Raw genomic sequence first — 26,297 nt, forward strand, 5'->3', positions numbered from 1 at the left:
CAGACGAAAACCTCCCACAAACAAGATATTTGCCCGCTATTCAGCAGTCCAGAAGCGCTGGAAAATGATGGGAATGGGGATGATATCACGGGTGCGAATTAGGCAAGGGGATTGAGCTCTGCACGGGCTGCTTAGCCATCGGAGGGAATCGGGTGGAGCGAGATACAACAATTCTGAGCTGTGATTGCTCTGGAAGGACTGGGAGACCTTCAGGCCTGAGGCTTTTACAGTCGGAGGGACACACTTGGCGGTGGACCATGAATCATGGTTGAAGGGCTACAATGAGCGCCAGCTAATGGGTTGGGCCGGCGATGGAACGCGCAACATTGAGTGAAATCTCGGTACGAAGGAGGGACAAAGCCGGAACAACAAGAACCCCTACAGCTAAGACTAAAAAAGATGTTCTGCGACAACGGACAACGACGGCCCTACCGGATGTCCGAGACAATACAGCCAGGAGCTTGAATGAGAGGTATCATCTAAACAAGTAACTGATTGAGGTCGCCTTTATTCGGACAAAACCATTGAAATGGTAAAAAATCGCCCAATTATGAAAAGCAGCTTGTCTTAAAGTCATCAAGAAGTTTTATCTTGATGACACGAGGTACCATTACAGTGCTGACGCTTGTCTAGCCAAGGCTAGAACAGGATGACAACAGAATTGATATCAGAGCACGTTGTGCTGGTACCTGGACAGTGGATGTTGCCGAGATCTGAATTTGATTGGCCATTGGGCATGAGCAAAGCGTAGCACATCTACCTACAGAGAACGCGATACGTACAGTGACGAGACACAGTACGAGCTGAGACATCTCTTCGTGGCTTTTGAAGGGCCTAATGGGCGAATCAAGGAACGAGTTTTCCACGTGTGTGGATGGTGAGAGACTCTTCGAAGGATGGATTTGATACTGTAAAGTAAAGGCAAAGGCAATTCTGTGAGGGAGGGGACCAAAATAAAAACTGCAAAAAAAGACTTCTACAAATGGTTCGTGTCTCGACAAGTTCAGGTTGCTGCAATATCAACCATTTGTGTTGGGTTTCTTGATCGCATCGTGGAAGCGGCCGCTGAACATGCCTCCTTTCTCACCTCGTAGCCTCGATCATTGAGTTGAGTTGGATTTTCTCAACAATCGTGGGCGAATAGACGACCGTCTCTTGATCTTACGCTCTCTAAACAATGCTACATATATATCAAAGTGGTATACCATATAAATATATCCGTACCATGGTTTCACTGAAAGCTGGGACATGATAGTGGATCCGACCTTTAGCTATCGTTGGGCAAAAGGAAAAATTTTCCAGCTCGATCAAACAGCCCAGATCAAATTTAGGTTTGACCATCGATGAGTGAGGACAGTGCGCGAATCAAATGAGAGGCAACAGATTCCGGCAACGGGTGGCTGCAGCCTTCAACCTCATGCAATAATTGCACGGCACGACAGCGAGGCTGAAGAAAGCCAGGAAGCTCTGAAGTGACAAGTATTGCCGTTTTGACTGCAATACTCAATCTAAACACTTTCATCCGTCTGTCTAGTCTTACGGACGGCAATGAGCCTTATGGCAATATCTTTTTTGACGATAATATGACACCGCTTGTATCCTCCATGCTGCAAAGAACACACCGATCGGCCAATTATTAAGGTTCTTGAAAGCATGAAGAGGTCAAGTTGCGCTGAAACTGAAATAACCACTTCCGCAGCCACAGAATGTCTATCAAATGCGTGTTAAAACAACGACTGACACTGTATGTTAGTAGTTCCAGCCTTGTGCCTATACCACGTCTATGAGAAGAGGAGTGCTCCCCATATTTCACATCTCATCTTGAATCTCAAATCTGCAATGGACAACACTTGGGAGTCTGGGGCAACTAGGGCCTAAGAGATTGCCTAGGGAGGCACTGTAAAAGTCGCTGACTTGACGAAAAGTTTTCGGCCCAAGGGGGGGGTGTCAATTCCAATGGTAGGACTCGCACTGTTGAAAAAGGGCAAAATCGGGACGGGCTTGAAAAAAGTTGACCCTGTGCGAAACTCGACAGGCTTGGCTAAGCTCTTTACCTTTTTGGGAAAGCTCATCAGATCGGGCAAAGATGGTTATCGAGAGTTGGTTATGAGACCAAAGGTCATTTCAGAGCCATTGCCCTTGATATACCATCCCAATACGCGTCGGAAGTCTCAATCACGATAAGAACAGCATTTCTGAATTCCCTGACGCAAATTCTGAGCCCCCTTTCCATGCTGAGTGCCTCCGACCGCATCGAGAACGGGTTTCCGTTCGACCTCGGCACGACCTGAGAAAAATGACATGACAGTAGTCAACATCCATCCCGACATATTATGTATATCCCAACAGTTGCAGGGGCTCAATTGCATGATCAAGTCCCTTGGAACTTACACCAGGGTTGTGGCATAAAAATATGATTCTCGAGGAAGAACAAAGCGAACAGAGGACTCCGATGATCTACGTAGATCAAAAATACTGAAAAAATCATGATGATGATGAGAGGAAGCTCATTTAATTCGAGCATGGGTATCACTATCGCCGAAGCGTCTAATCTATAGGTACATGTCAGTACATCATACAACGACAATATCTCGAGTCCATCACTCCTCTGCCTCGTCGACCTCTTCTTCCACTATCTCGGGTGCTTTGATCGCGTAGCCCTCGACAAACCCAGCAGGATCACACATGCGCTCTAGACTTATCCGATTCTCGGCCACATATCGACGAACCGCCTGCTTGTCTATCCGCACCCGTGGCACCATCTTGACGACTGGCACCATTTCTTCTTTGACTGCTCCGTCAGCAGCAGGCGATGTCCTTGTCGTTTCTTCGCCTTTCTTCTCCTCAATCCCCGCTTCGGCGACAGGCTTTCCCTCAGGCTTGCTTGGGCCCAAACCGGCCTCTTCGACAACACCCATATCTCGCAGCACCTGGAGACAATCTTCGGGAAGAATCCATGTTGCCTTGCTGCAGTCGTTGAGATCCACGAGGACCTCGTTCTCGGGCGTCTTTGAGTTCATATTGATGGTCAATAGCCATCTCGCGATTTCGCCCGCCCAGTAACGCTTGTAACCCTTCTTGCCGAGATCAGAAATTGGCTTCTCCGGCCCGCCCAGAATATCTTCCCGCCGAGAGATCTCGTACGAGGCCCCCATCAGCAACGCACCAAGACCCTTTCGCTGCCATGGGGGGAATATAAGGATACAAGCGAGGTTGTTATTATCCCATGACATTTTCTCCTTCGAAAAGAATCCCGTAATTCGAGGCGAGGGGGGCTCAGGCTTGGCTGCAGTCTGTAAGGATCGAGTCGGAGGTGTGTAAACAAGTAGGAAGTAGTTAAAGCCTGTGACATCGAAGAAGACGGATTTGTTGTCGAGGAAGAGCTTTGCAAAGAGCGACAAGTTCTGGCAAAAGAGCTGAGAGCAAAAGTTAGCATTGCGGCTCTACTTGTCATGATGTGTCAACGTACCCCGTCCTTTTCACCATCAACCTCCCAAATGCTCCATTCTCCTTCATCCTGGACGATCTCCTCTACCAACCGAATGTTTCCTTCCCCTTTCCGTCTTTTAGGCCCAGAGGTTTTGTTGTCGTGGGGGGCAAGAATCTTTCTACGCCCCCGTGGATGAACGTATACCTTCCGACCGGGTATCTGAGCCTTCCTTTCACACACATGGACGTGATGGCACCAAGCAACCAATTCCTTGGAGTACTTGAAGCAGCTAGGGCACACGTAGAGGCGATCAACTACTGGGTGATGTTCGCGATCCCGCCGGGATGATGATTTGCCGCCTGTAGCTTGATCCTTGGCCCCCAAGTCCTTGCTGCCTGTCTTGCCTAGATTGCCTGATGATTCCCCAAGCACTTCTTTTCCATAGTAGCTAGGATACCACGTACTGAAGCACATATTACCCAACACGACTTTATCAATGTTGCGATCGGCCCGGAGAGGCGGACGTACAGAGGGAGCCACAGGGGGCTTCGGAGGGTGTACTGGTGTGACGGTGGGAGGCGGCGGTCGTTCGAGTATACGTGGTGGTTGTGCCGTAGGGCCATGAGGTCGGACAAGAGCTGAGGTCCGCTGGAATGAGTTTGTATGCGACTGGGGCACATGATAGGTGATCTCAGGCGCAACCAAGTCTGACGGTGGACGACCAGCGGCAATCGGCCGAGGTGGGGGCATGGCTGCCATCGTTGTCGGATAGAGATGGTGAGGGGGAGGCCTTACTGCTGGGCCTGGCTGTTCAAGCGGAGCCCATCGCAGCACAGAAGGAGGGTGTTGACTTTGCGCCGTGGGTTGCGATGGAGGTGGCTGAGGACGACCGTTGGAGGCACGACTACGCTTCTGCTCTGGAGAGGTTGTTGGTTTCGAAGAAGTTGATGATAGTGTAGGTATTATAGGAGGCGGTACAGCCGTTTCTGTGCGTAGTTGTGGTTGTAGTTGCGTCACTGGTGTTGGTGGTGTTGGTGGAATGACTGGGGTTTGACGCGTCGCCCGACGCGCGCTGGTGGATTTTGATTGAGAGTCAGAAGAGGTTGGTTTGAGTGCGGATGCGGGCAACAATTCTTGTTCGTGGGGATCTTGATCTGGTCGCTTGCGCTTTTGAGGCATCGCTGTACGAGCCTCTATTTGGGAATGTGGTGGTTAATAGGTAGAGCTTAGAGCTTGCGTATGTATGGAAGAGCACTAGGACTTGAACGTGGAGTTGAGGTAGACTACTAATAAGTTGGGGTCGATGAGCCAAAATGGAGGTATTGGCAGGTTGTTTTGGTTTTTATCGATTGAGAAGTTACACACGTAGAAATATGGTTTATTTACGACTAGAAAATATATATCTTTTAATGCTGATTCGACATTGGGTTCATGAGTTATTTTAAGAGAAAGGCAAGGTCATGCGATCAGATCTACAGCTACTATAGTAGGTAAGGTACTAAGGTAGGTATGGACGGGTGGGCATGGCATGGGCAAGACGCGACGCGGGGGATACGGCAATCGTTGCGGATGCTTCCTATCATATCACAATCACGTCTATCACGTGCTACAGCTATTGGGTAACATACCTTTACCTTATCTCATGGTGTTCAGTTTACTTGTTACCGTCAACAGTACCACAGTCTTTTATCATAACGCATTATTTCTCAAGAACACAACAGCATGATGTTAGAACGGGCATATTTTAACGTACTCAATTTTATTTGTGGGTTCCTTAGAACAACAATAACAACATTTCAAAGGAGCGAATAAGTTCATCTTGAAGTTAGTTGAGCAAGTGCCCTCCTCTATCCTCCACTCAGTTCCAGTTCACGTTCCAACAAAACAACGAAGGAAAAAAATCGAAAATTGAAATAGACTCGTGGAGTCAGGCAATAGTAAGCAAGCGCTCCTCAACCCCTTTTGTGACTCGGTGTCGACGCAAAGAGCAAGTTGGTGCATGAGCTGCCATGACACGGTCAAGGGTTTCATCACCCTCCTCCCAATTCTTGACCAGAGTCAGGAGTCGGCGACGGGCGAGACCAGCATCGCGATTACGATACACACTGTCGATTTTGCGTACATCAGTCTTATCGCTTACCAACCAGCGCCTGTCCTCCTCCATGAACTGGTTGTACGAAGTTTCCTCGCCATACCGAGTCTTGACATTGGCAGCAAGATGCTCTTGAACAGCCTTGCTCATCAGAACCTGCGGCCTGGTCGGCTCAGCTGGGTTGGCGAAAGTTGTGTCAACCGCTGGCCTGAAGGTTCCGGCCTTGAGGGTTGGATCCGGCAGAATTGGGTAGGCCGCGAAGTACACGAGCGTCGCGCTCTTGAGTACTGCCTCTGAAATGAGTTTGATTGCCGGAGGTGCCACTGCCATATGCCCAAAGTTCAGATAGGACAGATGGCTTTCAGCCAAGATAAGCTGCTGAATGGCAGTCACGGCATCATCCTCGATGTAGTTGTAGGCCTGCCCGAGATCATGAGTGACATAAGCCTGTCCAAGATCAAACACCTCGAGAGTGGGATGACCAGTAGCAGCCTTGCACAGCGCAACGGCACCTTTGGTGCTGACTCCAATCGATTGTAAGAGCAATCGAGTCAGATACGGTGCCTTAGGTAGTGCTTGAGCAAGGGCAATTGCACCAGGATCCCCCATGGGGTTTGATGACATGTAAATGGAAGTCAAGCCGCAGTGCGGAGTCAAGAGGAATTGTCCAATAGCTTGTGCACCCTCATTTGAGATGCCGTTGCCATTGAGATAGATATGCTTCAGGGGTAGTTTCATACCCTCAGGCATCTCGTGACCTGCCAAGCGGTTGAACAGGTCCGCAACTCCTCGGTCGCCGAGCTGAGTTTGGTCGAGATCGAGAGTTCGCAAATTCTGAACTCCAGTGATGAGTCGATAGACATCCTCGGAGGCATCTGACCCAAGTGGGTTTCGCTTCAACCAAATATTGGTGATGGCATCAGACTTGATCATGGCATCGACAAGAATATTGAAGCTGGGCCCGTCGATGCAGTTTCCAGCGAGATACCAAGTATCAATTCGTCCAGGAAGGTCGTGGATGAAATTGGCGATCTCATGAGCACCTACAGGGCCGATGATGTTATTGCCCAGGAGGAAGTGGCGTACAAACTCATTGGGTCGAAGTGAGTCCATCAGTTTACCAATGTGATCAGGTCCAACGACCATTTTGCAGAGATCCATACGTCCATCCTCATAGACAACGCCTTTGCGGAACTCGGCGCCTTTCACACCATAGTAAGGTTCACCTCGTCCACCATCCAGTTCGAAGCCTTTCTCGTCACCATTCAGCTTGGAAGTGCCACCACCCCCAAGATGGTTCAGGAATGGCGCAAGATCAGCCTCGTGGGCGATCTCAACAGGCATAGGGATTGCTGGCACACCTCCAAGAGAAATGGGATGCTTAGCAGGGTCCCAAACCCCCTGTGATGTGATACGGGAGGCCCAAACAGGCGCCTGGACACCAGGGGCAGCACCGCCGGAAAGGCCACGGGTGGTATGACCATTGCGAACAGTGGCCTTCAGCATGTCGTACCGTCGCTGCAAGACAGCCCAAGCACGGAGTCGCACACGGTCTTCCTCGTAGCGTATGATGGCCGTTAACGAACCTTGGTGCACAGGGTACAAAAAGGAAGAAATAGCGACGGCCAGATTATGACGAGCAGATTTGCGCCGAGGGAGGTCATGAAGGGCATCGTCGATCCGATGCTTATCCAGCGGCAGAGAAACGATTTCATCTGCAGTGAAAGGATGAGAAGGTTTGAAGTCTGGAAGAGGAGAGTTGAGGTCGACGAGGCTCTTGCGGCAGAGTGTCGCGAGATGAATAGCCAGGTCCATTTCTACCTTATCATGGTACTTAGTCGATGGCAAGGAAGGCAAAGATGGTGTTGCGTGCTGATGTGTTGAAAATGAGGGCGGCTGGATAGGCCGAAGCTCGGTAGCGGAAGCCATTTCCAAGCTCGCGATTTTGGATTCAGGTTTTTTGGTGGACTTGTAAGTGCACAGCAAATTCAGGCTTGTGTGTGATATGAGAAGGAAGAAGGACTCCCACTATTCCTATCGAGTCTCTTATATACACAATGAGTTAAGCTCAGCCTTACCGAAGGCTCTGCAACAAAACTTACAAGGGGACCTTGCAGCTGGTCCAAGCCTTGTCAAGCGCAGGGCGTATTCTGTACAGTATACAATTGGCGACTTGTCTGCCGAGTGAGTCAACCTCATCTCAAAGTTTGAACATGTCCTTGGGTGTTTCCATCAGCTTCTGGCGACCTCCACTTGTGTTCAGGAAAGGGCCGTGAATAGGACTGATGATCACACGCTTCCAATTTTTGAGCCGGAGTAAGGTAGGTATAAGTTGACTGACATGAATAACCATCAAAATATTCACGATTTGACGTTGAGTCTGAGGATGTCGTCCAGTCTTGAGCAAAATGATATGAATCATCAAGGCGAGAACAACACTGTAATCATCTGTCGTCCACTCCTAACTTCTCAAGCTCGGTCGATGTTCCCAGCGCCTTGTGTTTGTGTGTTTGTTTGTATACATATCGATTTGATACTGGTCGGATATAAACAAAGTGGACGTTTAAAGATCCTGGATCGAGGCTTGGATCATGCAGCATGTAAGGCAACCACGGATATGACCCACACTTGTCGATCTAAGGGCGCAAGATTGACAAGTAGGTGTGCCATAGAGCCCTACTCCATATAATCTCAGCTTACCTTCTGCTTTGCTGAAGAAGCATAGGTTACAAGGATGTCAGTCAGAGTGGCATTACTATGATACTAACCCTGCACATAAAAGCCATGCAGCAGCTCGCTTTTGTATACTTCTCCTTATATATAAATAGATAAATAGAATATATAACTAAAATAAGATAATAGGCAATAAATAGCAGAAAAAGAATTAGTAGTGTTTATTAAAGAAAACTTGATTTAAAAAGAGTGTACAAGTTGAAGGAATAGTTAGGGAGAATTTGAGTAAAAATACAAAAAATATGAGGAACACCGGATTTGAACCGATAACCTTCAGGAATCTCCATGCTTAATAGCTGGAATCTGACGCGCTACCGTTGCGCCAGCTCCCCATTTGTTAGAAATGATTACATTAAAATATAATATATTCCTGTCTGGATAGACCACAGGCTAAGCAAAAGTATCCTTGCCGTTACCTGGAGAGATCCTCGTGAGAAAGAAGCAGTTGGATTGCTTCTAGAATACTACCCTGAAGAAAAGCACGTTTCAATTCCTGCGTCAATGAGACACACAAAGTATTCCATATCTCTAAATTTATCCCCGCCGTGCGAAGCATCTAATACACATACACTGAAGTCTTGGTAAGACCTTCAAACCACCTGAACCATTTCCCTCTATCGCCGTATTCCAGCAGACTACCACCGTCACTCTAAGCGCCAAGTGGGTCATTAAAAGAACTGCAGCTAAGGGTACCTGATGTCGGCAAGGAGGAACCACGGGCGTTGATCAATAGGTAGCGAATGCTCTCAAGCCGAGACAATATACAAAGTTTAGATACCATCAAAGTCTCCACCGAGGTCATCCTCGTCCAAGTCACCTTCCTGGATCTCCTTGGCCATCTCACGCTCACGCTCACGGGCCTCCTGGGCATTCTTGAGCTCAAGACGATGTTGATTCATGGGGAATCGCATAGCCTAGTGCTGATTAGTCTCGGTTCCGTCTTAAGAATGAACGGGAAACAAACCTTTACACTCTCATCGTGGAGAGCTAAACAAGCTCGAATTCGGTCATGGAACGCCTCACCCGGCTCACGAGTAGCATACACGTCACCGACCTCCTTGCTCTTCATGAAACCCCTCTCGCGATCCAAGGTAGCCTCAATCACACCGTCGCGGATAGCCTTAGCAACAATGTACTCAGCCGACTCCTCGCTACCAAGATGCAGGCGGATGCAAATATCACGAAGAGAGATGCGAGAGTAAGACAAAGACATCATACGAATGCCCGTCTTGATAACGTTCTGTCGTAAACGGAGGATGAGGCTGTAGGTGCCATCTCGTCGGAAGGTATCGGCATGATCGGCAATGGCTGTCTCAAAGTCCTCAAGATTTCCAACTCTGACCGACTTGACCAGGAGGAAGTAAGGTTGGAGAGCGACTTCCATTGTTGGCTGTCGGAACATAGCTCGGTCAGGAATATCACCCATCAATAGCTCAACAACATAGAGTAGCTTAGTCGCTGTCTGAGCAAAGCCAAGCGCGCAGCTGCTAGAAGGGGCCTTTCGAGTGGCAGCAGTGAGATGCTCATGAGCCTCGGTGTAGCGTAGCTGAATAGCTCGGATGCGACCGAGGTAGTAGAGAAATCGTGCTACCTGGTTATTAACAGCGTTCTCGGGGAACTGGGTATGCGAAACCAAGAGATCAGCCTGGTTGATGTGCGAAGTTGATAGATAGTTTCGCAGCAGTAGAACAATAACCGAGGCTTGTGTGTCGACATCCTTTCGTAGCACGGCGGTTCGAAGAGCGGCGAGGAGAGTTGGTCGGATAGCGACGACGGGGGACTGAGGAGAAGGGGGAAGAGGTGCGATGTGCTCGCAAAAGATGGAGTAGTAGAAGTAGACCTTGGCAGACAAAGAGTCGAGTGTACGGCGGTTGAGAGACTGGACCCTGTCCGAAAGGTACTTGGAGAAGTCGACTCCGCGTTGGAACTGCTTCGAGTCAAAGAGGTAGACCTGGACAAGAATACCAAGGAAAATATCAATCTCAGGAATGGGTTCCTTGGCTTCTTTCTTAGCACCGGTCTTGCCAGACGCCTTAGCTTCGTCGATTTCCATCTCCGAACCACTCTGTCGACCAAGGGTAACATCCTCGCGCTCAATGGCAGAAAGGAGCGGCTTAACAATAGCACTCGAGTTGGCGGTAGCTGGGAAAGCCTCGGAAATGACCTGTGCAATGATATCGGGGGTCAAACGCTTGCGGATGATGGAGATAGATCGCAAGGCGCGGAGGGAGAATCTGGCGTCGAAAAGTGAAACCGCACGGTCTATCAAAGCAAAATTGCTCTTGATATCTGCGTTGAGAAAGACATGTTAGTGACTGTTGGGCTTGAACCCGTCAAGCTCCGACGACAACTACTGACCTGCGATAGTCTGTGCTACAGGGTCAACCTTGGCCTCTTCCTCTTCTTCGCTCATTGACACATCACCTTCAGCGTCGGCCGCTGCCTTGTCAGACTTTTTCGACTTCGAAGGAGGAACAACGACGGTCATCTCTTCATCACCATCCTTGGCGGACTTCTTGCCCTTGGGCTTTGTGCTGTCCGTCATCTCCACGTCCTTGTTTTTCTGAACGTTGTTCCCGGCAGGCTTCTTGCCGTTGTTGTTTGGCGTCTTGCTGGGCATGACGATGGGCTTCTTCGTATATACTGCAAAAATATGATGCTGAAACTGCAGAAGCTGTTGATGACGATAGTGGGAGAATACTGTTGACCCCGTAAGTCGTGCGCGCGCCTCAGCTTGTCGTGGTGCTGAGTTGGCTGTGCCTGGAGGGTGTTGGCTTCAACAGTATAGGGTGCCGAGGTCGAGAGAACAAGACACGCTTTGAAGAAGGAATTAAGACCGTGGTCGTCGTGGGGAGTTTGGTACTGTAATGGATTGAGGGAGGTTCAAGGTGATGCTGCTGGTTGCTTGCTCGTGCTAGCTCACCAAATGGAACCGGGGCTTGGTAACTGGCCAGTGGGCAACTGAGGCGATGGCTGAAAGGGTACTTGTTTTCACGGCTTATCTTGCAGCACTTCATTGTACCACTCAGGTATTCTTAATAAGCTGGCACCTTGTGGGGCTAGGAGCAGTGACGTTTCGATGTTGCCTGCAGCCTCTTTTGCACAACCTCCACTTGCGGATATCGCGATGACCTATGTAAGTTATGCAAACATTATGCTAGCCACTTGCAATCTTTATTAGACTAAAAGGTAGGTGTCAGTGATAAAGTGATGAGACTGCAGAGTAGCTTTTAATAATGGCGAAAAGTCTCCTTAGCCAAAAAAACGGATATGCAAATAGTGTCGCTTAGCTGAATAAATGTGTAAGGGTCCAAGACCTCTCTTCTTATGATATTGGCAAGAAAGGCATGGCAATTTGGCGACACTTCAAGTTTAAGGACTATAGCAAGTGTCGAGTCATACTTAGGTAGGCTTATATTATTTGTATCATAACCCACAAGGCCAACTCTTGCATGCGAGAGAAGCAACTCATGTATCTTGGCCCTACCTTCTTTCTGAGAATAGCTTCATGCCAAAACGAATACCCCTTGACGCCGATCTGTTCCGGGTATACACCCAACGCCTGTTTTTGCAAAACACAAATTGTATCATGTCCAGTGTTCTTTTTGTTCGCGGATATACCTTCTCATAACCACTAAAGGGTCAGACCATTATTCACCCTTGCCAGGCATGACCTTCGCCGCCTGGACTGCACTCATTTTTGCAATCCATCCAGTAGACGGCTGAATCTTGCGGACAGTACGTAGCTCATCAGACGAGTATCCAGGGACACGAATGTTGTAAGTTCTCTCCAGGACAAGTTGGATGTCGCGAATCTCAAGTACCTTCGAACCGCGCTCCTTTGAGTTTCGACACGCCGCATGAAGGACACTGTCAACAAAAGAGTCTGCCATGTTCAGGACGTTCTGGGACTAAATTAGCCATTTCATCTCAACTGCAGTAGGCGAATAAACTCACCTCTTCTACTTCAGGAGTGAGCAGGTTTCCATCCTGCCCCTCGGCCGGGCCTCCGCATACTTGCCGAACAAGTTCGTCCAATTTTTTCTTACTCAAAACGTGATCTCCTTCAGCTTCGTGGTTGTAGGCCGGAATTCTAGCCATAGCCGGTTGGTTCATCACGCCGCCCAGGGTTCCGCTTCCTTGAGACATTGTAGGCCGACCAGTGTTCACGCCGCCACCAACCGAAACACCTTGAGGCACGGCTGTGGCCTTTTCAGGAAGCATCTTGGGGATAGGCATTTTAGACTGCATTGGCGTTTGTTGAGGTTGTGGAGGATGTGCATGCGGATGACCTTGCGGTGTTGGTTGCTGGGGAACGTTGGGTCCCATCACTCCTTGATTCACTGCACTGCCTGGTGTAGGTGTTCCAGCTGCGGCAGGCCGGCCAGGCACTGAGGCACTTCCTGGAGTGTTAATAGCCTTCTGGTTTGCAAGATCCATCGCAGCTGAGTGACTGAGAGCCTGCTGAGGACCCGCCGCCGTGACTGGAGCGGAAGCCGCCGCCGCTTGCTGGGGCGTAGGAATCCGTGGAGCGTTCTGCTGGGTTGGCGTCCCAGCCTGATTCTGTGCAGCTGCCGAAGCCATCGCAGGATTTATGGGAGCAGCACCAGGTTCTTGTTTAACCTGAACTTGCGTAGCTGGTAGTTGCTGGCGCCCTGGTTGAGGTGTGCCTTGCGTCGGACGTACCTGCGCTGGTGTTGTTCCAGGTGTTCCGTTGACTGGGGAAGCCCGACTCACGGCAGCTAACTGCTGCTTAGCAACCTCGACAGCTGCGTTAACAGGGGCAGTGTTAGTTTGCGCGATGTTCTGTTGCTGAGCCGCTTGAGGTTGGGTTTGCGCTGCTTGGGGTTGTTGCTGTTGTTGTTGCTGTTGCTGCTGTGGCCTTGGCTGCGCTTGGGGTTGATTTTGTTGTGTCGCTGCAGCCTGTTGCATTGGCTGAGTTCCTTGCTGCGACAATCTTCCAGAGTTTTGTGCTTGCGGTTGAGTCTGAGCCTGTGCTTGGGCCTGGCCAGTGCCCTGCAGACTTCCCTGTTGTTTGCGGACACTGTCGACCCATTTGTGGGCATCTGAATGGGCTTTGAGCTGCTGGTCCTTTTTCAATTGTAGCTGTCGAAGCTCATCTTCTTTGAATGGTTGTCCAGCCGCGGCTCTATCGTTAATAATTTTATCAATTTGGGCAACCTTCTGTTTGCTAGCATCCATAGTCATCAAGGCTCGGGTATAGCGTTCCTTGATCTCTTCTATCCATTTGGTCGCCTCGGCAGTGGATTTATCGACGACTGACTGAGGAGCTCGAAAATTGATCTTATTAACATGCTGTTGGATATGATCGGGGACTGGGTTTCGTCGAACGGCAGCAGCAGCAGCAGCGGCGGCTTGGTTACCCGCAGCAGCCCCCGCAGCCTGTTGCTGAGGCTGTGCTTGATTTGCCTGCCCAGCAGCGTTCTGTTGCATTTGCTGAGGGCGAGCCTGCTGGTTCTGGGCATTCTGTCCTTGCATTTGCTGGGATCGTCTTTGCTGGATCTTTGTGATGAGCATCTTCGAGAACTCTATGATTTTTTGACGGGCAGCAATGTGCTCCGGGCTGTTCTGGGGAGAGTTGTTGGCTTTGTTCCAAAGACCCTGCAATCCGGCCTCGTACTTGGATTTTTCCTCGTCACTCAATGTTGGAAGGTTCCTGATCTGGTTGGGTTGATACATAGGTGGTGGACGTGGCTGTGCCTGACCAGCACCAGCTTGCTGGCCTTGGCCTTGGCCTTGCTGGGCCATCTGAGGATTCATGATGAATGTGATGGAATAGAACCGGAAGCAGGGTCGTTGTTACGGGACGGATCGAATGGTATGGACACAACGATAATACGGATTAGAATACGTTACGTAGGGATAGTGTTGGAGTAGGCGAGTGTTCAATACAACAAAATAGGAGGATCGGAAATTTCAAGACCAAGAATATAACCTATCGTTAAACTCTGGTAGCGAATCGTGAATCACTTAACGGAAGACGCGCGCGTCGAGGACGTGAGAAGGACACGGAATAAGTGTCGGTCCGTAACTTTGTCTTTGTGATTACGACCGGGGGTGTCGTAGGGCATTGTTGGGGTCTTGGGGAAGTACAGCTTGTCTTCAGTGGAGTGACTGAAGAGGAGGATTGTTCAATTTAGTGGAACTGGTCTAACTAACAATTACCTAGGCACCCAGACATGGATTAGCTCTGAAGCACGTCTGCCATGGTGGTCTGGAGCTATCAAGTTGAGTGTTGCTTGTTAGGTGTCATCATTGGTTTTCGAATTGTAGGTCGGGGGTTTGACTTTGCGCGGGGGAATGCACCATGTGGATAGAAACTTCAGCGTGTTATATGACCATAAACACGTCAGTTACCAGCGTTGCCAAGCCCCAGATTTCTGGAGTAATAACTATGTGCCAAAGTTCATTGTTTAACCTAATTGCATTGATTTTGATTTCACCTCTTCCTCAACCCTTGACTTACCGTGTGTCTTCTTCTTATGGTGTTCCAGGATTCAACTACGTATAAGTCAGCAGCCAAGATAAAGAGGAGTTAACAAAGTACTATGTAAGCCACTGAAGAATCTCCCCAACGATACAAGGGTCCAGCTTTTCCCATGCATCCAATTTCACAGGGGTCTTTATCCAAGCTTAGCCATAGTTACCCTTACCTTAGCCCATCCATCCATTCATCTCCACCGGAACCCGTTCATCTTTCCATCTGGCCATTGCCTGTCTTATCTTCCCTTCCCTTCCCTTCTTCTTCCTCTTCTCTATTCCTCTCCAGCCGTTCCCTCGAGGTCGACATTAGTTGATTAGCTTGCGCCATACTTCACTATCAACCATCACAAGCTCATTCACGTAAATAGCCAATATGCGCTTCTCGTCCTCCACTGTTCTCGCGGCTCTGCCCGCCCTTGCCGCCGCTCAGGACTCGCCTATCGACCAGTACAAGGCCCAGTTCCAAAATGTCATCGGACAGTTCGCCTCCTATATTCCCAACCCAGGCCACCATGACCCTGTTGCTGCTGCTGAGGCCAAGGCTGGTTCTATGAGACTCAACGTCCTGACCCTTGAGAACTGGAAGCAAACCCTCTACGAACCTGTTTCCGCTGGTGCTACTACTCCCGAGGAGTGGTGGTTGCTCATCTCTGGTGGCAACAAAACCTGCTATGGTACGTTTGATCACCAGTAATTACACTATATAATTCATGCTATAATTTTCAATTATCACCGTGTCAGACGTATTGAACTCTTACTAACATGCAATTACAGGTCGATGCGGAACTGTAGAGCAGGCCTTCAACGAGACTGCTGCCAAGTTTGCGCTCCTCGACAACACCCCCCATATGGCCTACTTGAACTGCGACAACCAGCCCATTCTCTGCAATGCCTGGTCTGCCGGTCCCGCCAGCCTCTATATCATTGAGATGCTCCCCGAGCCTGCGCCCGTCGAGATTTACAGCAAGAGACTTAACTTGACCACCACAACCTCCGACACTCTGGTTGCCTTCCACGAGTCTGGTAGTAAGGACCAGTTCCATCGCATTGACAGCAGCTGGTTCCACCCCTTCAACGGCAAGCTTGCCGAGTACGGTGTGGCTGTTCCCTTCGGCTACCTCATGTGGGCTATGGGGTTGATCCCCAACTGGCTCTTCATGCTCGTTGTCTCTTTCGGTAGCCGCGCCATGATGTGAGTTATCTCAATCCCTGAGCCAAATATACGCGATACTAACAGCACCAGGTCCCGTCGCATGCAGGGCGTCAACGGTGCTCCCCAGGCTGGTGCTCAGCGCGCCCAATAATTCATTTTTAGCAATTGGTTGGCAGGCTTTAGTGATTAAACCGTCAAATTGTTCGGTGTCCGAGAAAACGTCGATTTGTCGTGCAAATATATGAAGTTTCTGGCCCCGAGCGATCATGATTATTCTCGTGAAGTTGTAGACGCTCTTGAAGTGATATGTTCGTTCATGATTTGTTTTCACAAGCTGCTTCCACGTTTTTGAGGCCATCGATAACCTCCTCGCTTATTTGACCATTGGCGAATTTTCCATATCGTAGATCGCTCAATGCTCCTACAGTCTGTTGTACAGAGTCGAGTAAGGTTGCCTCTTCCTCTTTCAAATGTGCAAGTTCGGCATGTAGTGCACCTGCGGCACCCTCGAGTTCTGGAATAACAGAGTTGAGAGTATGTTTAGCACTCGCTGCACCTGAAGCGTCCCCAAATAGCTATAAGCAGCGCTGGTCAGTATTCACACCATGATGTTTTACTAAATGAACATACTGCTCGCTCCATCTCAATCTCGGCGTCTATATCCTCTCGCTCTGCCTCGCGCTTAGCCCGGACGACTTCTCGCCGCATTGTGATTCCTCGTTTCGCTTCATGTGCGATGTTCTCGGCGACTTGGTCAAGAAGATCTGTGCGTTGAGCTTGCAGATCTCGAAAGAGTGATCGAATCTGAGGTGAGGATTGTAGCGGACGGGGAAACAGGGCCTTGAACTGCTCGAGTGTGACGATAGCGGTCAAAGTCGATGGCTGGATGAGGTAATTGGCAAGGAGCTCTGCTTCTGTAGGTGCCATCTTTATGGTTTCGAGTTGAGGTATTCCTCGCGCGACTTCTGGAGAGGATCCTTGGTTCTAGGAAAGTCGATCGATATGAGCAATATCGTGGAAGGTTCTTGGTACGCTTTACTATGGGATACAATCTGGACGCGTCTTGAAAATGAAGCGCGTTAAGTGCCCCGCATTACCCAAACCTAAACAATATAACACCAGCTTTTACACAACAGGACAGACGAATGAGTTATTCAGGAACACTAAACTTTCAATGCCTGGATACGAAACAATAAGGGGAATTCTTTATAGACCTTGAGCTGAATGCGATTCAGTGTATTTCTTGGCTCTTTTCGTCATTTAGGTTGTTGAGAATTCAAGTCCCATACAAACACAAGCTCGGTACAGCTCGATGCATCACTGTAGATATATCCATTTTGTATGATATAATGCTTTTATGTCTCTTGGGCTTTTGTCTAAAATTTTAGAGTGCCCGCCGCCGCCCCTATTCCACCACGGCTGTCAACAGCAGCAATAGTTCAAGCTGAGCTGCTGTCAAGTTGACATCAGAATGTGGCCATCCTCTGCCAGCAGGCCAAGACGAATCAGGTCCCTACCAGAAAACCTAGGAAACGGCCAATATCTGCTCACTAAATACCGTATCCTGTCCTCTTACTGGTGCTGGTGCTCGGTATGTGAAGGATCACAACAGTATTGAAGCTGAATAACTCAGGGGCTCTTGTATTAGCTGAAATGATTTACATAGAAATAGTATGGGGGTTTAAGAGCATGCTCATAACCCTTCTTTTATCCGCGAGCAGCAACATAGTTCCCCAGTTCATCCTTCCACTACGTGTACCCAGCACAGGGAGATTTTTGTCCGAAGTATTCGAGGCTAGATACCATGATGAAGAGCCACCTGAATGATGGCCAGATGGGAGAAGATGAGGTCAAGGAGAAAGTGTGTGCGTGGAAGTGTGTTCACATTTTTAAGGGCTTTGAGTGTATAGTCTATGCGATTCACTGCAAGTTCAAGAAACTTCAAGGTTTCAAAAAAGAGACGACATCTGGTTTACTCACGTCAGCTCCAGTGCACTTGAGAGGCCCAGCGGTGCAATCTGCAGGGCTTCTCCCCAGTGACAGGAACCTAAACTGGCCTGGATCCAACATGGATAGGATGTCTTAGAGCGGGCATGGAGGGGTCATCTCCCACTAATCCAGCCCAGTGTCAGCATTGGTTTTCCTCTATCCACTCCTTTGTTACCAAATTCCTTATCTTATCACATTTAAACACTTCAGCTTTGACTCTGAACCAACCTAAGAAGGGGCTGTCGCGTCGCGTGGTCACAGTGAACAACCCCTGTTCCCTCATTAACGCGAACTAATTGTGTACCTTGCCTGCTTTCTCTCAAGGTACGGGTACCTTACCGTAAATTGTTATCAGAAACCTGTACCTGTACTGTATCCGGGCATTCAATCTCATCCATCCACCCATCCATTCCCATACCCATTGTTCTTATCATCAACACTCATCGATTTTGGACTTGGTTAAACCTTGGAGGACTACATCCGTGCTTTGTTAACTTTGCTTTTATACTTCTTCTTTACCACTCTTGTAACTTCTTCTCTTTTTTTGTCTTTCGCATCACAGACATGGCTCCTGCTCGACAACAACCGGCGCCACCGCCGTTCAGCAAAGATGAAAAAGTGCTCTGTTTCCACATGGACATGCTCTACGAAGCCAAGATTATGGATGTTCAACCAGGTGAGAAGCCCAGTGATGGATACAAGTATAAAGTCCACTACAAGGGGTGGAAGAACACCTGGGACGACTGGGTGCTGGTTGACCGTATCCGGCCATTCGACGATGAGCACAAAGAGCTGGCTGCACAGTTGCATGCGCAGTTGAAGCATAACATCCAACGAAGCACCAAGCAGCCAAAAAAGGGCCTGAGAAGTGGTGCTGAGTCTGCTAGAGTCAGCGAAGAGCGATCAGGCTCTGCCACTGTTCAAGGGGGCAGGGGAGGAAGACGAGGTAAAGACTGGGAACTGGAACAGGTAAGAAATCCTTTGTTCGTTGATATTCCTTGTTACATTGCCCTGATCCTTCCACTCAATGCTTCGTTTGTTATTTTTGCGAGTGTTCTCTGGTAGTTCTGGGCTGTGACATGCAAAATTTGGCCCAGTTGGCCCTTTGGTGAGACTGGTCGAAACAAGAAGCATCTACACTCTGTTTCACTATTCACCAATTTCTCCTTACCTCAAAGTTGGGGAGAAGGTTGTTATTGTATCAAAGCGTGTTTTCCCATCTGATCGGTTGAACCAGGGCCATACCGAGCCCTATATTGTGATCCAGCCTCAGCCTACATTCAACACTGCCTACGGCGCTGCCGTTTTCCCCTCCATGATTCCTTTCTTGTCACTCCTCGCCCTTGTCCCAGCATCAAAATCCCACGTTGGCCAGGCATCATTTCTATGCACTACATACTCCCCCACAGCTTTTGTTTGCTCTACCATTTTCAAAGTACCCGTACTTCCTTACCTTCTCTCCCCGTCATAACATTTCCCTCGCTTGAACACTTGCCCCTGTCACCCCCAACTCTCCATCAACTGCAAAACAACACTGCGGCGTCATGGACTCGGCGGGCGGGCTTTCTGCTCCGCAAGGCTTTCCTATCTCAAATGTTCGGGGCTCTCCCGATTTGGCTCAGCCTGGCAAGTCGATGGATCCTCTCAAGTCCTCTAGGAAGGTCAAGTTGACCAACCTCAAAGAACCCAAGGACCATCTTACTCTTCTCCCCTCTAATGGTCACCGCTATGTAACCGAGTCGGGGAAACTAATCCATGATGATCGCTACGCTATGCCCCTGATCGTCGAAGACGAGCGAAAGCAGCCACGTCAAAAGCCCCTCAAGCCTGGTGCCAAATCCAAGCGGCGCTCATGTGACCAGCTCGAGACGGTATATCGATCCCTCATAGACTCATTGATTTCATAGTCTTATACAGTGGCCACCGGCCGTTTTGTCGCTCGAACAACCCATCATATGCTAATCTTGCTTTAGGAGGATGCTTTCCACAACAAGCCTATGATCAAATTGCCAGTGCCCGACCACATTCAAGCGATGCTGGTTGATGACTGGGAAAACATCACCAAAAACAACCAGCTTGTCCCTCTTCCTCACAATATGCCAGTCACCAAGATCTTCGAGGACTATCTTGCACATGAGCGCCCACACCGTGAAGAGGGATCGTCCAGCATGGACATCTTGGAGGAAGTCGTCGCAGGCTTCCGCGAGTACTTTGAGAAGGCTCTTAGCAGGATCCTACTGTACCGGTAAGTGTGACTACTCGTTAACGATTCAGACAGCTGACTCTGGCCAGTTTCGAGCGCCATCAATACATGGACGTTAAGAAGCTCTGGGAGAACACTGAGGCGAACCCCGAAATCACCAATGTCTGCGATGTCTATGGTGCTGAGCATCTTGCTCGACTAATCGGTACTTATTTCCCTCCGTCTCCATTTATATATACCTTTTGGCTGACTTGATGCTACCAGTCTCTCTCCCCGAACTGTTGGCGCAGACCAACATGGACCAGCAGTCCGTATCCCGCCTTCGAGAGGAGATTGGAAAGTTCAACGTCTGGCTAGGACGTAACTGCGAGACCTATTTCGTCAACGAGTACGAGACTCCCAGCCAGGAGTACATTGACAAGGCTCGTAGCTTCTAAACAGCATAGTTCACTAGTGAAACCATCTTTTCTAGTACCGGGGCCTTTCCCTTGAGAGCATTATGCTCGTCCACTTCCGACTGTGTTTTACAGGGGCAATATCAAGTTGTAAGCTCTGGTAGATGGGCAGCGAGACAACCAGGAGTTTCGTTCACATTATGACCCATTTTGGGGTAACATGAATCGCGGTTGGGATAAGGGAGGACTAGACACGCATTTGTGAGATAGTTGGGGTCTTCGTGGTACATCTGTAATTAGTATCGTGTCCGGGGTGTTTAGGGTCTCAATGCGACAAGTCTCGTATTTCACTTCTCCATTCAAGCAACTTGTGAATGAAAACTTGATGTGTCTTGATCGCACTTCTATCATTTCGTCCGATTCTGCGCCATCTTTTATACAAGGGTCATTACAGTATAGTACACTCCCATTTCTCTTCCTTGGTATTATCGCTTTTTTTACATTCTTGGCACAGCCTTCTCAATGTAGAACCCGGGATCCGGCGTCCGCGCAGCCTTTACCTCTCTTTTGCTCAACACGCGATCCACCTCCTCAACACGAACCAGCTCCTTCACCTTGAGGATCATACCGGCGAACTGTGGGTGAACGGGATGGAAGACGGTCTGCATACGACGGCGCAAGCCTAGAGCGGCGAGGACGCCTCGTGTGCGCTCGGGAAGACCGATGGCGGAGCGATGCAGGGTGATGCGGAAGAAAGACATTGTTGGAGGTGGTTTGTAGTGGTTGATCCTTGGGAGGAAATGGAGCGCAGGATCTGTGTTTCTGTGTGAGCAAGATTTGTCTATAAATGGGATCTGTGAGTGTCTTACCATAGAAAGCTTGCAATTGGGATCGAAGAAAGTCCCCGAAAAGAAACAGCAGCCCGCCGTTTACGTTTCGTCGGTCGTCGTCAAAGAAGCATGAGCTCAAGAATAGGGCGTCAAAATCCATGGATACGCCAAACCTTTTCGGGAACGTTTCCAATTCCCAGCATGTCATGTGACCACCCTTGGAGGACTTCTCATGATGAAGCACGTGAGTTAAGTCCACGGCTTCAGAAAAGCGTCAAAGTTCAAGGTAATATCTTCTTTAAGACGAACTCATCGCTTCGAAGGATTCAATCCGAGATTTCATTTATGTGTGGTAATTATATGCTGTGCATTCCTCAGCTCACGGATTTTCATAATACCCATCATCCACGTAGCAGGAACAGTGAAGCCATACCTGAACGTCAGATCAAGAGGATACGAGTTCCGGTACCTAAGGAAAACGAAGGAGTGACTCGAATCGGAAAGATGGATGTTCTTAAACTACAATATCATGCTCATCATGACAAGTTAAGCATGTGACACGAGAAGATCTCATAGCAAACATCAACATTCATGTCTATAATCAAGCGAGTAATATGGAGGTCTATCTTGTGGCCTCCAGCACTAGTTACATTGTATTGGAATTCTCATACAGACCGTCGTTTTTTTCCCACGACGCGTCCAGGCCGGCACAAAATCATCAAATGCTCGACGCCTTATCTCTTCCCATCCCATTTCAATTATCATTCTCCATCTCTTACAGAGAAACTTCCACCCGGCCTTCAGCACCAGGGGCACCAGCCTCCCGAAGGTTGGGGAGGAGGTAGGTGATGTCATCCCAAGGATGACGGTAAAGACCAGTGCGCAGACGCTTCTGGTCGAGGAAATGGGCAATGAGACCAATGCTTCGGCCAAGAACAAAGAGACCGTTGAGAACACCCATCTTGAGGTAGTCCTCAGCCTCCTCAGCAGAGAAAGCACCGCAGTTGCGGACAAGATCGACGAAGCAGACAGCAATGCAGCCATCGACGTTGAGAATCAGGTTATCCTTCTTGGAAGTGGTAACTGTCTCGACAGCGAGAGCGTAGTCAAGAAGCTTATGGCTGGGGAAGTTGTTGAGAACGTATTCCTTAACGAGCTCGACTCGGAGATCGGGGTTGTTTCGGGACTTGATACGGTGGCCAATACCGGGAATGAGCTTGTTGGCCTTGCGCATGCTGTCGACGAAGTCACGGGGGCTGAGACCTTTGTCGAAGGCACGGGTGAACTCCTCAGCAGCACCGTCGAGGGCACCACCGAATCTGGAGCCAATGGTCAAGAGACCAGAAACGAGGGCGCTGATCAAGTCCTTACCAGCACGGGTAGTGATAATGGTGTTCATGGCACCAGACACGGCGGGACCGTGGTCGGCAGTGAGCATGAGAACCATCTCGAGGAACTTGGAAGCGTATGAAGGCAGACGGCGGCGGAACCACAGGAGAGACATGACACCGCCAATGCCAATATCCTCCTTGAAAACGTCGGAGATGGGCATACCAGCGTAGAGAAGCTCCTGACCACGGTCATCGGAGATGGTGGAGATGAAGGCAGCGGGCTTTCGGATGAGGCCGAGCTCCTGCGCCCAAGAGTAGTCGAGAGGAATCTTGGGAACAACGGGCTCGGGCTGGGGAACGATGGTGCCTTGTGAGACGAGCTTGTCGTAGACTTCCTTGAGAGTGGAGGGGAGATCCTCAAAGGTAGTGGGGACGTAGAAACCGGCCTCCTTCATCTTCTCGTTCTTCATCTTAGCAGTCTCAAGCTGAGAGTTGGCGAAAGAACCAGCGTGACCGAACTGAACCTCGGTCTTGAACATGCTGGCGCAAGTACCAATGGCCCAGGCGACAATGGGCTTGGTGATGATACCCTGCTTGACGGCATCAATGACCTTGTACTCCTCAACACCACCAACCTCGCCGAGCAAGACAAGGATCTTGCACTCAGGGTCGGCCTGGTATCGCAGGAGATGGTCGATGAAAGTGGTACCGGGGTATCTATCACCACCAATGGCGATACCCTCATACACACCGTCGGTGTTCTGGGAGATAATGTTGTTGAGCTCGTTGGACATACCACCAGACTTGGAGACGTAGCCAACGGAACCCTTGCGGTAAAGCTTGGAGGCAACAATGTTGTCCATCATGCCACCAGTGTTACCAATCTTGAAGCTGCCGGGTTTGATACCACCAACGGTAGCAGGTCCAATGATGGTAACACCCTTCTTCTTAGCGACGTGGGCGATCTCACGAGCTCGCTGGAGAATAATTGTTAGCTACTTTTCAGCACATCGCAATTGGCATTTACTTACTCGCTCAGGGACACCCTCAGCGATAATAGCAATGGTCTTGACCTGAGGGTTCTCCATAAGCTCCATGGTGGAGCTGTAGACACTTCTGGAAGAAGCAAAGTTGACGACAACGTCGACATCGGGGTGCTTGCTCATGGCCTTGTCAACCTGCTGGTAGACGGGCAGCAGAGTCTCGCTGGTTCCCCAATACATCTTGCTGACGAATTGACCACCGAAAGTGTAGATGATACCGGCGACGGAGGGCTTAGAGCGCTTGCAGATGAAGTCGAAATCGAGCATGCCCTGGACGGCTCGGGGCTGAAGACCGTAGACGAAGCATCGCGTCTTGTTGGTGAAGAGAGCGTGCTCAGGAAGTGGGCTCAGCGGTCGGCTGGGAGCCGGGAAACGCTGAATGTTGTCGTTGGCCGACAGGCTGCTGGAGGAAGCGGGAGCCATTGTGAATATCGAACTTGAACGGTGTGAGTAGAGGCGGGAGAATTGAAGAGTTAGAGCGCTGGAGGAACCAAATAAGGTGTCAGCTGCTGAGGAGGGGAAACGCTCTGAGCTCTCTGGGGAGAAGTTGGCTCAAAGGAATTAGGTATGGGGGGAGATGTATGAAGAGGAAATGGGGAAGGAATTGAGATGAGTAGAAGAAACGGTCGAGAAGATCCGTCAGTTGAAGGAGACAAAGTCGGAGACGAGACGAGGGGGAGGGGAGTGAGTGGATGGGATGGGACCTAGAAATCAGGAGGAATGACTGAACGTCTCTGGTGAGATGGGAGGTGGGCAGGTGAGAGAGCTGGACTGGGCTTGGGTTTTTTTTGGTTTTGGTTGACTTTCAAGGGTCGATGAGGCTTCTCTCAGCGGGCAGTGGACAGCTGTAGCACCAATTCACCGCGGTGCTATGTCTTGTCGGGTCCTGCTTGAGGTCTCACCACACCAAAAAACTTAGTGGGGTTGACGCCTCTGCACCTGCAAGGACCGCTGCTTGGGGTTCAAGTAACGGGTACTTCAGGTACAGTACATCGAGGGGTAGGAAGTTTACCCCTGTCGACCCACCTCCCGGTACATCACTAGCCACCGCTCGCGCCAGTTTTCTCACGCAACCCATCGCCCATACCCGCACACCTAGAGCATATTTTTGGAGCAGACAGACGGGAACAAGCTCACTCACTTTTTGAGAGCCAACAATTGGGTCTTGCCTAATGCCTTTTTTGGTGATATCTCTCTTCAGAAACTCAATTGCCAAGATGGGGAATTCCTCGGCCGACCAGATGGGCATCCAATGTCTCTAAACAGCAAGGGGTGGTGTAGGTGAGTTTGATCAACCGGCCAGTTGGGGAGGAACCCTGTGTTTTCTTTGGGGATGTCGCTTGTTGCAGGGTCCTCTTTTTTTTTCTTGTTGATCTGTTGAATCAACGGGCTTTTTTTTTTTCTTCTTGTCTGGTCAGGGCGGTTTGCAATTGAGCTTGAAGACTGGAGCTGCCACACCAATGAGGGGGCCGTTGTCCATGCCAGTCTACACTTGTAAGAGGCGTTGTGATGGCGCTTATCCCCCACTATGTCCCCGAGAAGTTTATGGATGGCTTAATTTGAGACCATCAAGTAATGAATAGTACTGGTAATGCTTAAAGAACCAGCGCATATTGTTTTGGGGCCAAGAGACAAGAGACATGTCGACTTTGGGTCCCGTGTGAAACGATGGGGTCATCCCGTGTTTTCGTGTGCAGCCAACCCATGCCCTGCATTATCCATACGGAGTGCCGTCGAAGATCTTGCAAGATCATCGGCATCTCATGAACTGACACTTGAGTTCACTAATCCGTACAACTGACGGTACAGTAATACTCAGAATGTCGTAAGCCTCTGCTTCAAGAAACTGACAGGCCCATGATCAGGTGCCCTTGGTCAAGTCGGTGATTTTCTTGGCTGGTGGTGATATCGTGTTGAGGTCCGACAGCCTTCCAATCCTGCCAGACCCTTTTCCAGGGAAGCAGGTAGGGGAATGAAAAGGCGGCATGGAATCATTGTTGAGTGGGACACACATGCTCACATTAGCCAAGGGCGGCTGGATTGAAGCTAGCCCTACCGCTCTGTACAATAGCAAGGCTAGAAAGATGAATCAAGTGAAACTTGACTGTCACTAAACAGCCTGCATTTGCATCTGCAACTGCTTTGAAATGCCCTGCCCGGCAGAATGAAGCCACTTTCTCATCTTGGGTCTCCTCCTGGACTGTCCGATTGATGTTCCACAGATAGTCTGCAGTTCCAAAAAGGCATGCATGCTTGCACAGCCAGACAGCCTGTCCTGTAAAGAAATTTCTCTCCACCGAACATCGGAAGCTTAGATATGCGATGTGATGGATACCGAACCCGTAGCCAACCGGTAGTTGTGGGTTCGGAGTGAATAGCACTGAATAGAATCGGATAGCTCAAGAGCTTGAGGTGAGGTGAGGTCCATCATGGAGGGGAATGGAGGGGCAGAAAATCAAGCTTAGACCATGTCGGGGGTGGCGTCCAGCCCAGGCGCTGACCACCAAAACAGCCACTGGGCCAGGTAGGCTCACTTCACCTTGAGTTGAGGTACCTCATTGAACTCACCGCAAGGTCAGCTATGGGCACTTCCC

At 49.7% G+C, this 26,297-nt stretch overlaps 10 protein-coding genes and 1 non-coding gene across 11 annotated transcripts; 2 read left to right on the forward strand and 9 right to left on the reverse strand.

Annotated features, from left to right (window-relative positions):
• Nucleotides 1-1,286: 1,286 nt before the first annotated feature.
• On the reverse strand, nucleotides 1,287-2,119 carry BKA55DRAFT_568665 (uncharacterized protein). Its single transcript, XM_046192849.1, has one exon. The coding sequence runs from the start codon at nucleotides 1,520-1,522 to the stop codon at nucleotides 1,328-1,330; it is 195 nt and encodes a 64-aa protein (XP_046049379.1). The 5' UTR covers nucleotides 1,523-2,119; the 3' UTR covers nucleotides 1,287-1,327.
• BKA55DRAFT_568667 (acyl-CoA N-acyltransferase) lies at nucleotides 2,120-4,857 on the reverse strand. Its single transcript, XM_046192850.1, has 2 exons — nucleotides 3,470-4,857; nucleotides 2,120-3,416 (listed from the first exon to the last, which is right to left on the reverse strand). The coding sequence occupies exons 1-2, from the start codon at nucleotides 4,607-4,609 to the stop codon at nucleotides 2,601-2,603; spliced, it is 1,956 nt and encodes a 651-aa protein (XP_046049380.1). The 5' UTR covers nucleotides 4,610-4,857; the 3' UTR covers nucleotides 2,120-2,600.
• A 399-nt stretch (nucleotides 4,858-5,256) lies between these two features.
• BKA55DRAFT_371186 (uncharacterized protein) lies at nucleotides 5,257-7,657 on the reverse strand. The gene has a single exon (XM_046185897.1). The coding sequence runs from the start codon at nucleotides 7,449-7,451 to the stop codon at nucleotides 5,358-5,360; it is 2,094 nt and encodes a 697-aa protein (XP_046049381.1). The 5' UTR covers nucleotides 7,452-7,657; the 3' UTR covers nucleotides 5,257-5,357.
• An 841-nt stretch (nucleotides 7,658-8,498) lies between these two features.
• Nucleotides 8,499-8,587, reverse strand: BKA55DRAFT_t178. Its single transcript has one exon. It is a non-coding gene; the product is annotated as a tRNA-Trp (tRNA).
• A 37-nt stretch (nucleotides 8,588-8,624) lies between these two features.
• Nucleotides 8,625-11,334, reverse strand: BKA55DRAFT_568671 (proteasome regulatory subunit C-terminal-domain-containing protein). Its single transcript, XM_046192851.1, has 3 exons — nucleotides 10,614-11,334; nucleotides 9,220-10,544; nucleotides 8,625-9,169 (listed from the first exon to the last, which is right to left on the reverse strand). The coding sequence occupies exons 1-3, from the start codon at nucleotides 10,873-10,875 to the stop codon at nucleotides 9,026-9,028; spliced, it is 1,731 nt and encodes a 576-aa protein (XP_046049382.1). The 5' UTR covers nucleotides 10,876-11,334; the 3' UTR covers nucleotides 8,625-9,025.
• A 310-nt stretch (nucleotides 11,335-11,644) lies between these two features.
• Nucleotides 11,645-14,278, reverse strand: BKA55DRAFT_663909 (transcription initiation factor TFIID subunit A-domain-containing protein). The gene is made up of 2 exons (XM_046197679.1): nucleotides 12,213-14,278; nucleotides 11,645-12,160 (listed from the first exon to the last, which is right to left on the reverse strand). Exons 1-2 carry the CDS (start codon nucleotides 14,034-14,036, stop codon nucleotides 11,906-11,908), a joined length of 2,079 nt encoding a protein of 692 aa, XP_046049383.1. The 5' UTR covers nucleotides 14,037-14,278; the 3' UTR covers nucleotides 11,645-11,905.
• An 854-nt stretch (nucleotides 14,279-15,132) lies between these two features.
• Nucleotides 15,133-15,955, forward strand: BKA55DRAFT_512127 (uncharacterized protein; the record flags this gene model as incomplete). The annotated part of the gene is made up of 2 exons (XM_046187776.1): nucleotides 15,133-15,433; nucleotides 15,534-15,955. 2 exons carry the CDS (start codon nucleotides 15,133-15,135, stop codon nucleotides 15,953-15,955), a joined length of 723 nt encoding a protein of 240 aa, XP_046049384.1.
• A 509-nt stretch (nucleotides 15,956-16,464) lies between these two features.
• BKA55DRAFT_568679 (Cnl2/NKP2 family protein-domain-containing protein) lies at nucleotides 16,465-17,001 on the reverse strand. The gene has a single exon (XM_046192852.1). It carries the CDS (start codon nucleotides 16,837-16,839, stop codon nucleotides 16,504-16,506), a length of 336 nt encoding a protein of 111 aa, XP_046049385.1. The 5' UTR covers nucleotides 16,840-17,001; the 3' UTR covers nucleotides 16,465-16,503.
• Nucleotides 17,002-18,045: 1,044 nt separating this feature from the next.
• On the forward strand, nucleotides 18,046-20,852 carry BKA55DRAFT_568683 (MRG-domain-containing protein). The gene is made up of 4 exons (XM_046192853.1): nucleotides 18,046-18,870; nucleotides 19,875-20,146; nucleotides 20,194-20,309; nucleotides 20,369-20,852. Exons 1-4 carry the CDS (start codon nucleotides 18,466-18,468, stop codon nucleotides 20,539-20,541), a joined length of 966 nt encoding a protein of 321 aa, XP_046049386.1. The 5' UTR covers nucleotides 18,046-18,465; the 3' UTR covers nucleotides 20,542-20,852.
• Nucleotides 20,853-21,479, reverse strand: BKA55DRAFT_568685 (uncharacterized protein). The gene is made up of 2 exons (XM_046192854.1): nucleotides 21,369-21,479; nucleotides 20,853-21,313 (listed from the first exon to the last, which is right to left on the reverse strand). Exon 2 carries the CDS (start codon nucleotides 21,258-21,260, stop codon nucleotides 20,997-20,999), a length of 264 nt encoding a protein of 87 aa, XP_046049387.1. The 5' UTR covers nucleotides 21,261-21,313; nucleotides 21,369-21,479; the 3' UTR covers nucleotides 20,853-20,996.
• A 625-nt stretch (nucleotides 21,480-22,104) lies between these two features.
• BKA55DRAFT_539636 (citrate synthase-like protein) lies at nucleotides 22,105-24,126 on the reverse strand (the record flags this gene model as incomplete). The annotated part of the gene is made up of 2 exons (XM_046190161.1): nucleotides 22,105-23,637; nucleotides 23,692-24,126. 2 exons carry the CDS (start codon nucleotides 24,124-24,126, stop codon nucleotides 22,105-22,107), a joined length of 1,968 nt encoding a protein of 655 aa, XP_046049388.1.
• Nucleotides 24,127-26,297: the final 2,171 nt, after the last annotated feature.

Source organism: Fusarium redolens (genome assembly GCF_020744475.1).
Source record: "Fusarium redolens strain MPI-CAGE-AT-0023 chromosome Unknown BKA55scaffold_8, whole genome shotgun sequence".
NCBI classification, from domain to species: Eukaryota; Fungi; Ascomycota; class Sordariomycetes; order Hypocreales; family Nectriaceae; genus Fusarium; species Fusarium redolens.

Bases quoted from the DNA above. Each gene is read 5' to 3' on its own strand.
- BKA55DRAFT_371186 (XM_046185897.1), bottom strand. From the start codon at position 7,451: ATGGCTTCCGCTACCGAGCTTCGGCCTATCCAGCCGCCCTCATTTTCA.
- BKA55DRAFT_568667 (XM_046192850.1), bottom strand. From the start codon at position 4,609: ATGCCTCAAAAGCGCAAGCGACCAGATCAAGATCCCCACGAACAAGAA. The intron at 3,417-3,469 runs GTACGTTGACAC...TTTTGCTCTCAG, and splicing joins TTGATGGTGAAAAGGACGGG to CTCTTTTGCCAGAACTTGTC.
- BKA55DRAFT_568683 (XM_046192853.1), top strand. From the start codon at position 18,466: ATGGCTCCTGCTCGACAACAACCGGCGCCACCGCCGTTCAGCAAAGAT. The intron at 20,147-20,193 runs GTAAGTGTGACT...GACTCTGGCCAG, and splicing joins AGCAGGATCCTACTGTACCG to TTTCGAGCGCCATCAATACA. The intron at 20,310-20,368 runs GTACTTATTTCC...TGATGCTACCAG, and splicing joins GCATCTTGCTCGACTAATCG to TCTCTCTCCCCGAACTGTTG.
- BKA55DRAFT_568679 (XM_046192852.1), bottom strand. From the start codon at position 16,839: ATGGCACCTACAGAAGCAGAGCTCCTTGCCAATTACCTCATCCAGCCA.
- BKA55DRAFT_568671 (XM_046192851.1), bottom strand. From the start codon at position 10,875: ATGCCCAGCAAGACGCCAAACAACAACGGCAAGAAGCCTGCCGGGAAC. The intron at 10,545-10,613 runs GTCAGTAGTTGT...TTCTCAACGCAG, and splicing joins TGTAGCACAGACTATCGCAG to ATATCAAGAGCAATTTTGCT. The intron at 9,170-9,219 runs GTTTGTTTCCCG...AATCAGCACTAG, and splicing joins TCCACGATGAGAGTGTAAAG to GCTATGCGATTCCCCATGAA.
- BKA55DRAFT_568685 (XM_046192854.1), bottom strand. From the start codon at position 21,260: ATGTCTTTCTTCCGCATCACCCTGCATCGCTCCGCCATCGGTCTTCCC.
- BKA55DRAFT_663909 (XM_046197679.1), bottom strand. From the start codon at position 14,036: ATGAATCCTCAGATGGCCCAGCAAGGCCAAGGCCAAGGCCAGCAAGCT. The intron at 12,161-12,212 runs GTGAGTTTATTC...ATTTAGTCCCAG, and splicing joins TCACTCCTGAAGTAGAAGAG to AACGTCCTGAACATGGCAGA.
- BKA55DRAFT_568665 (XM_046192849.1), bottom strand. From the start codon at position 1,522: ATGAAAGTGTTTAGATTGAGTATTGCAGTCAAAACGGCAATACTTGTC.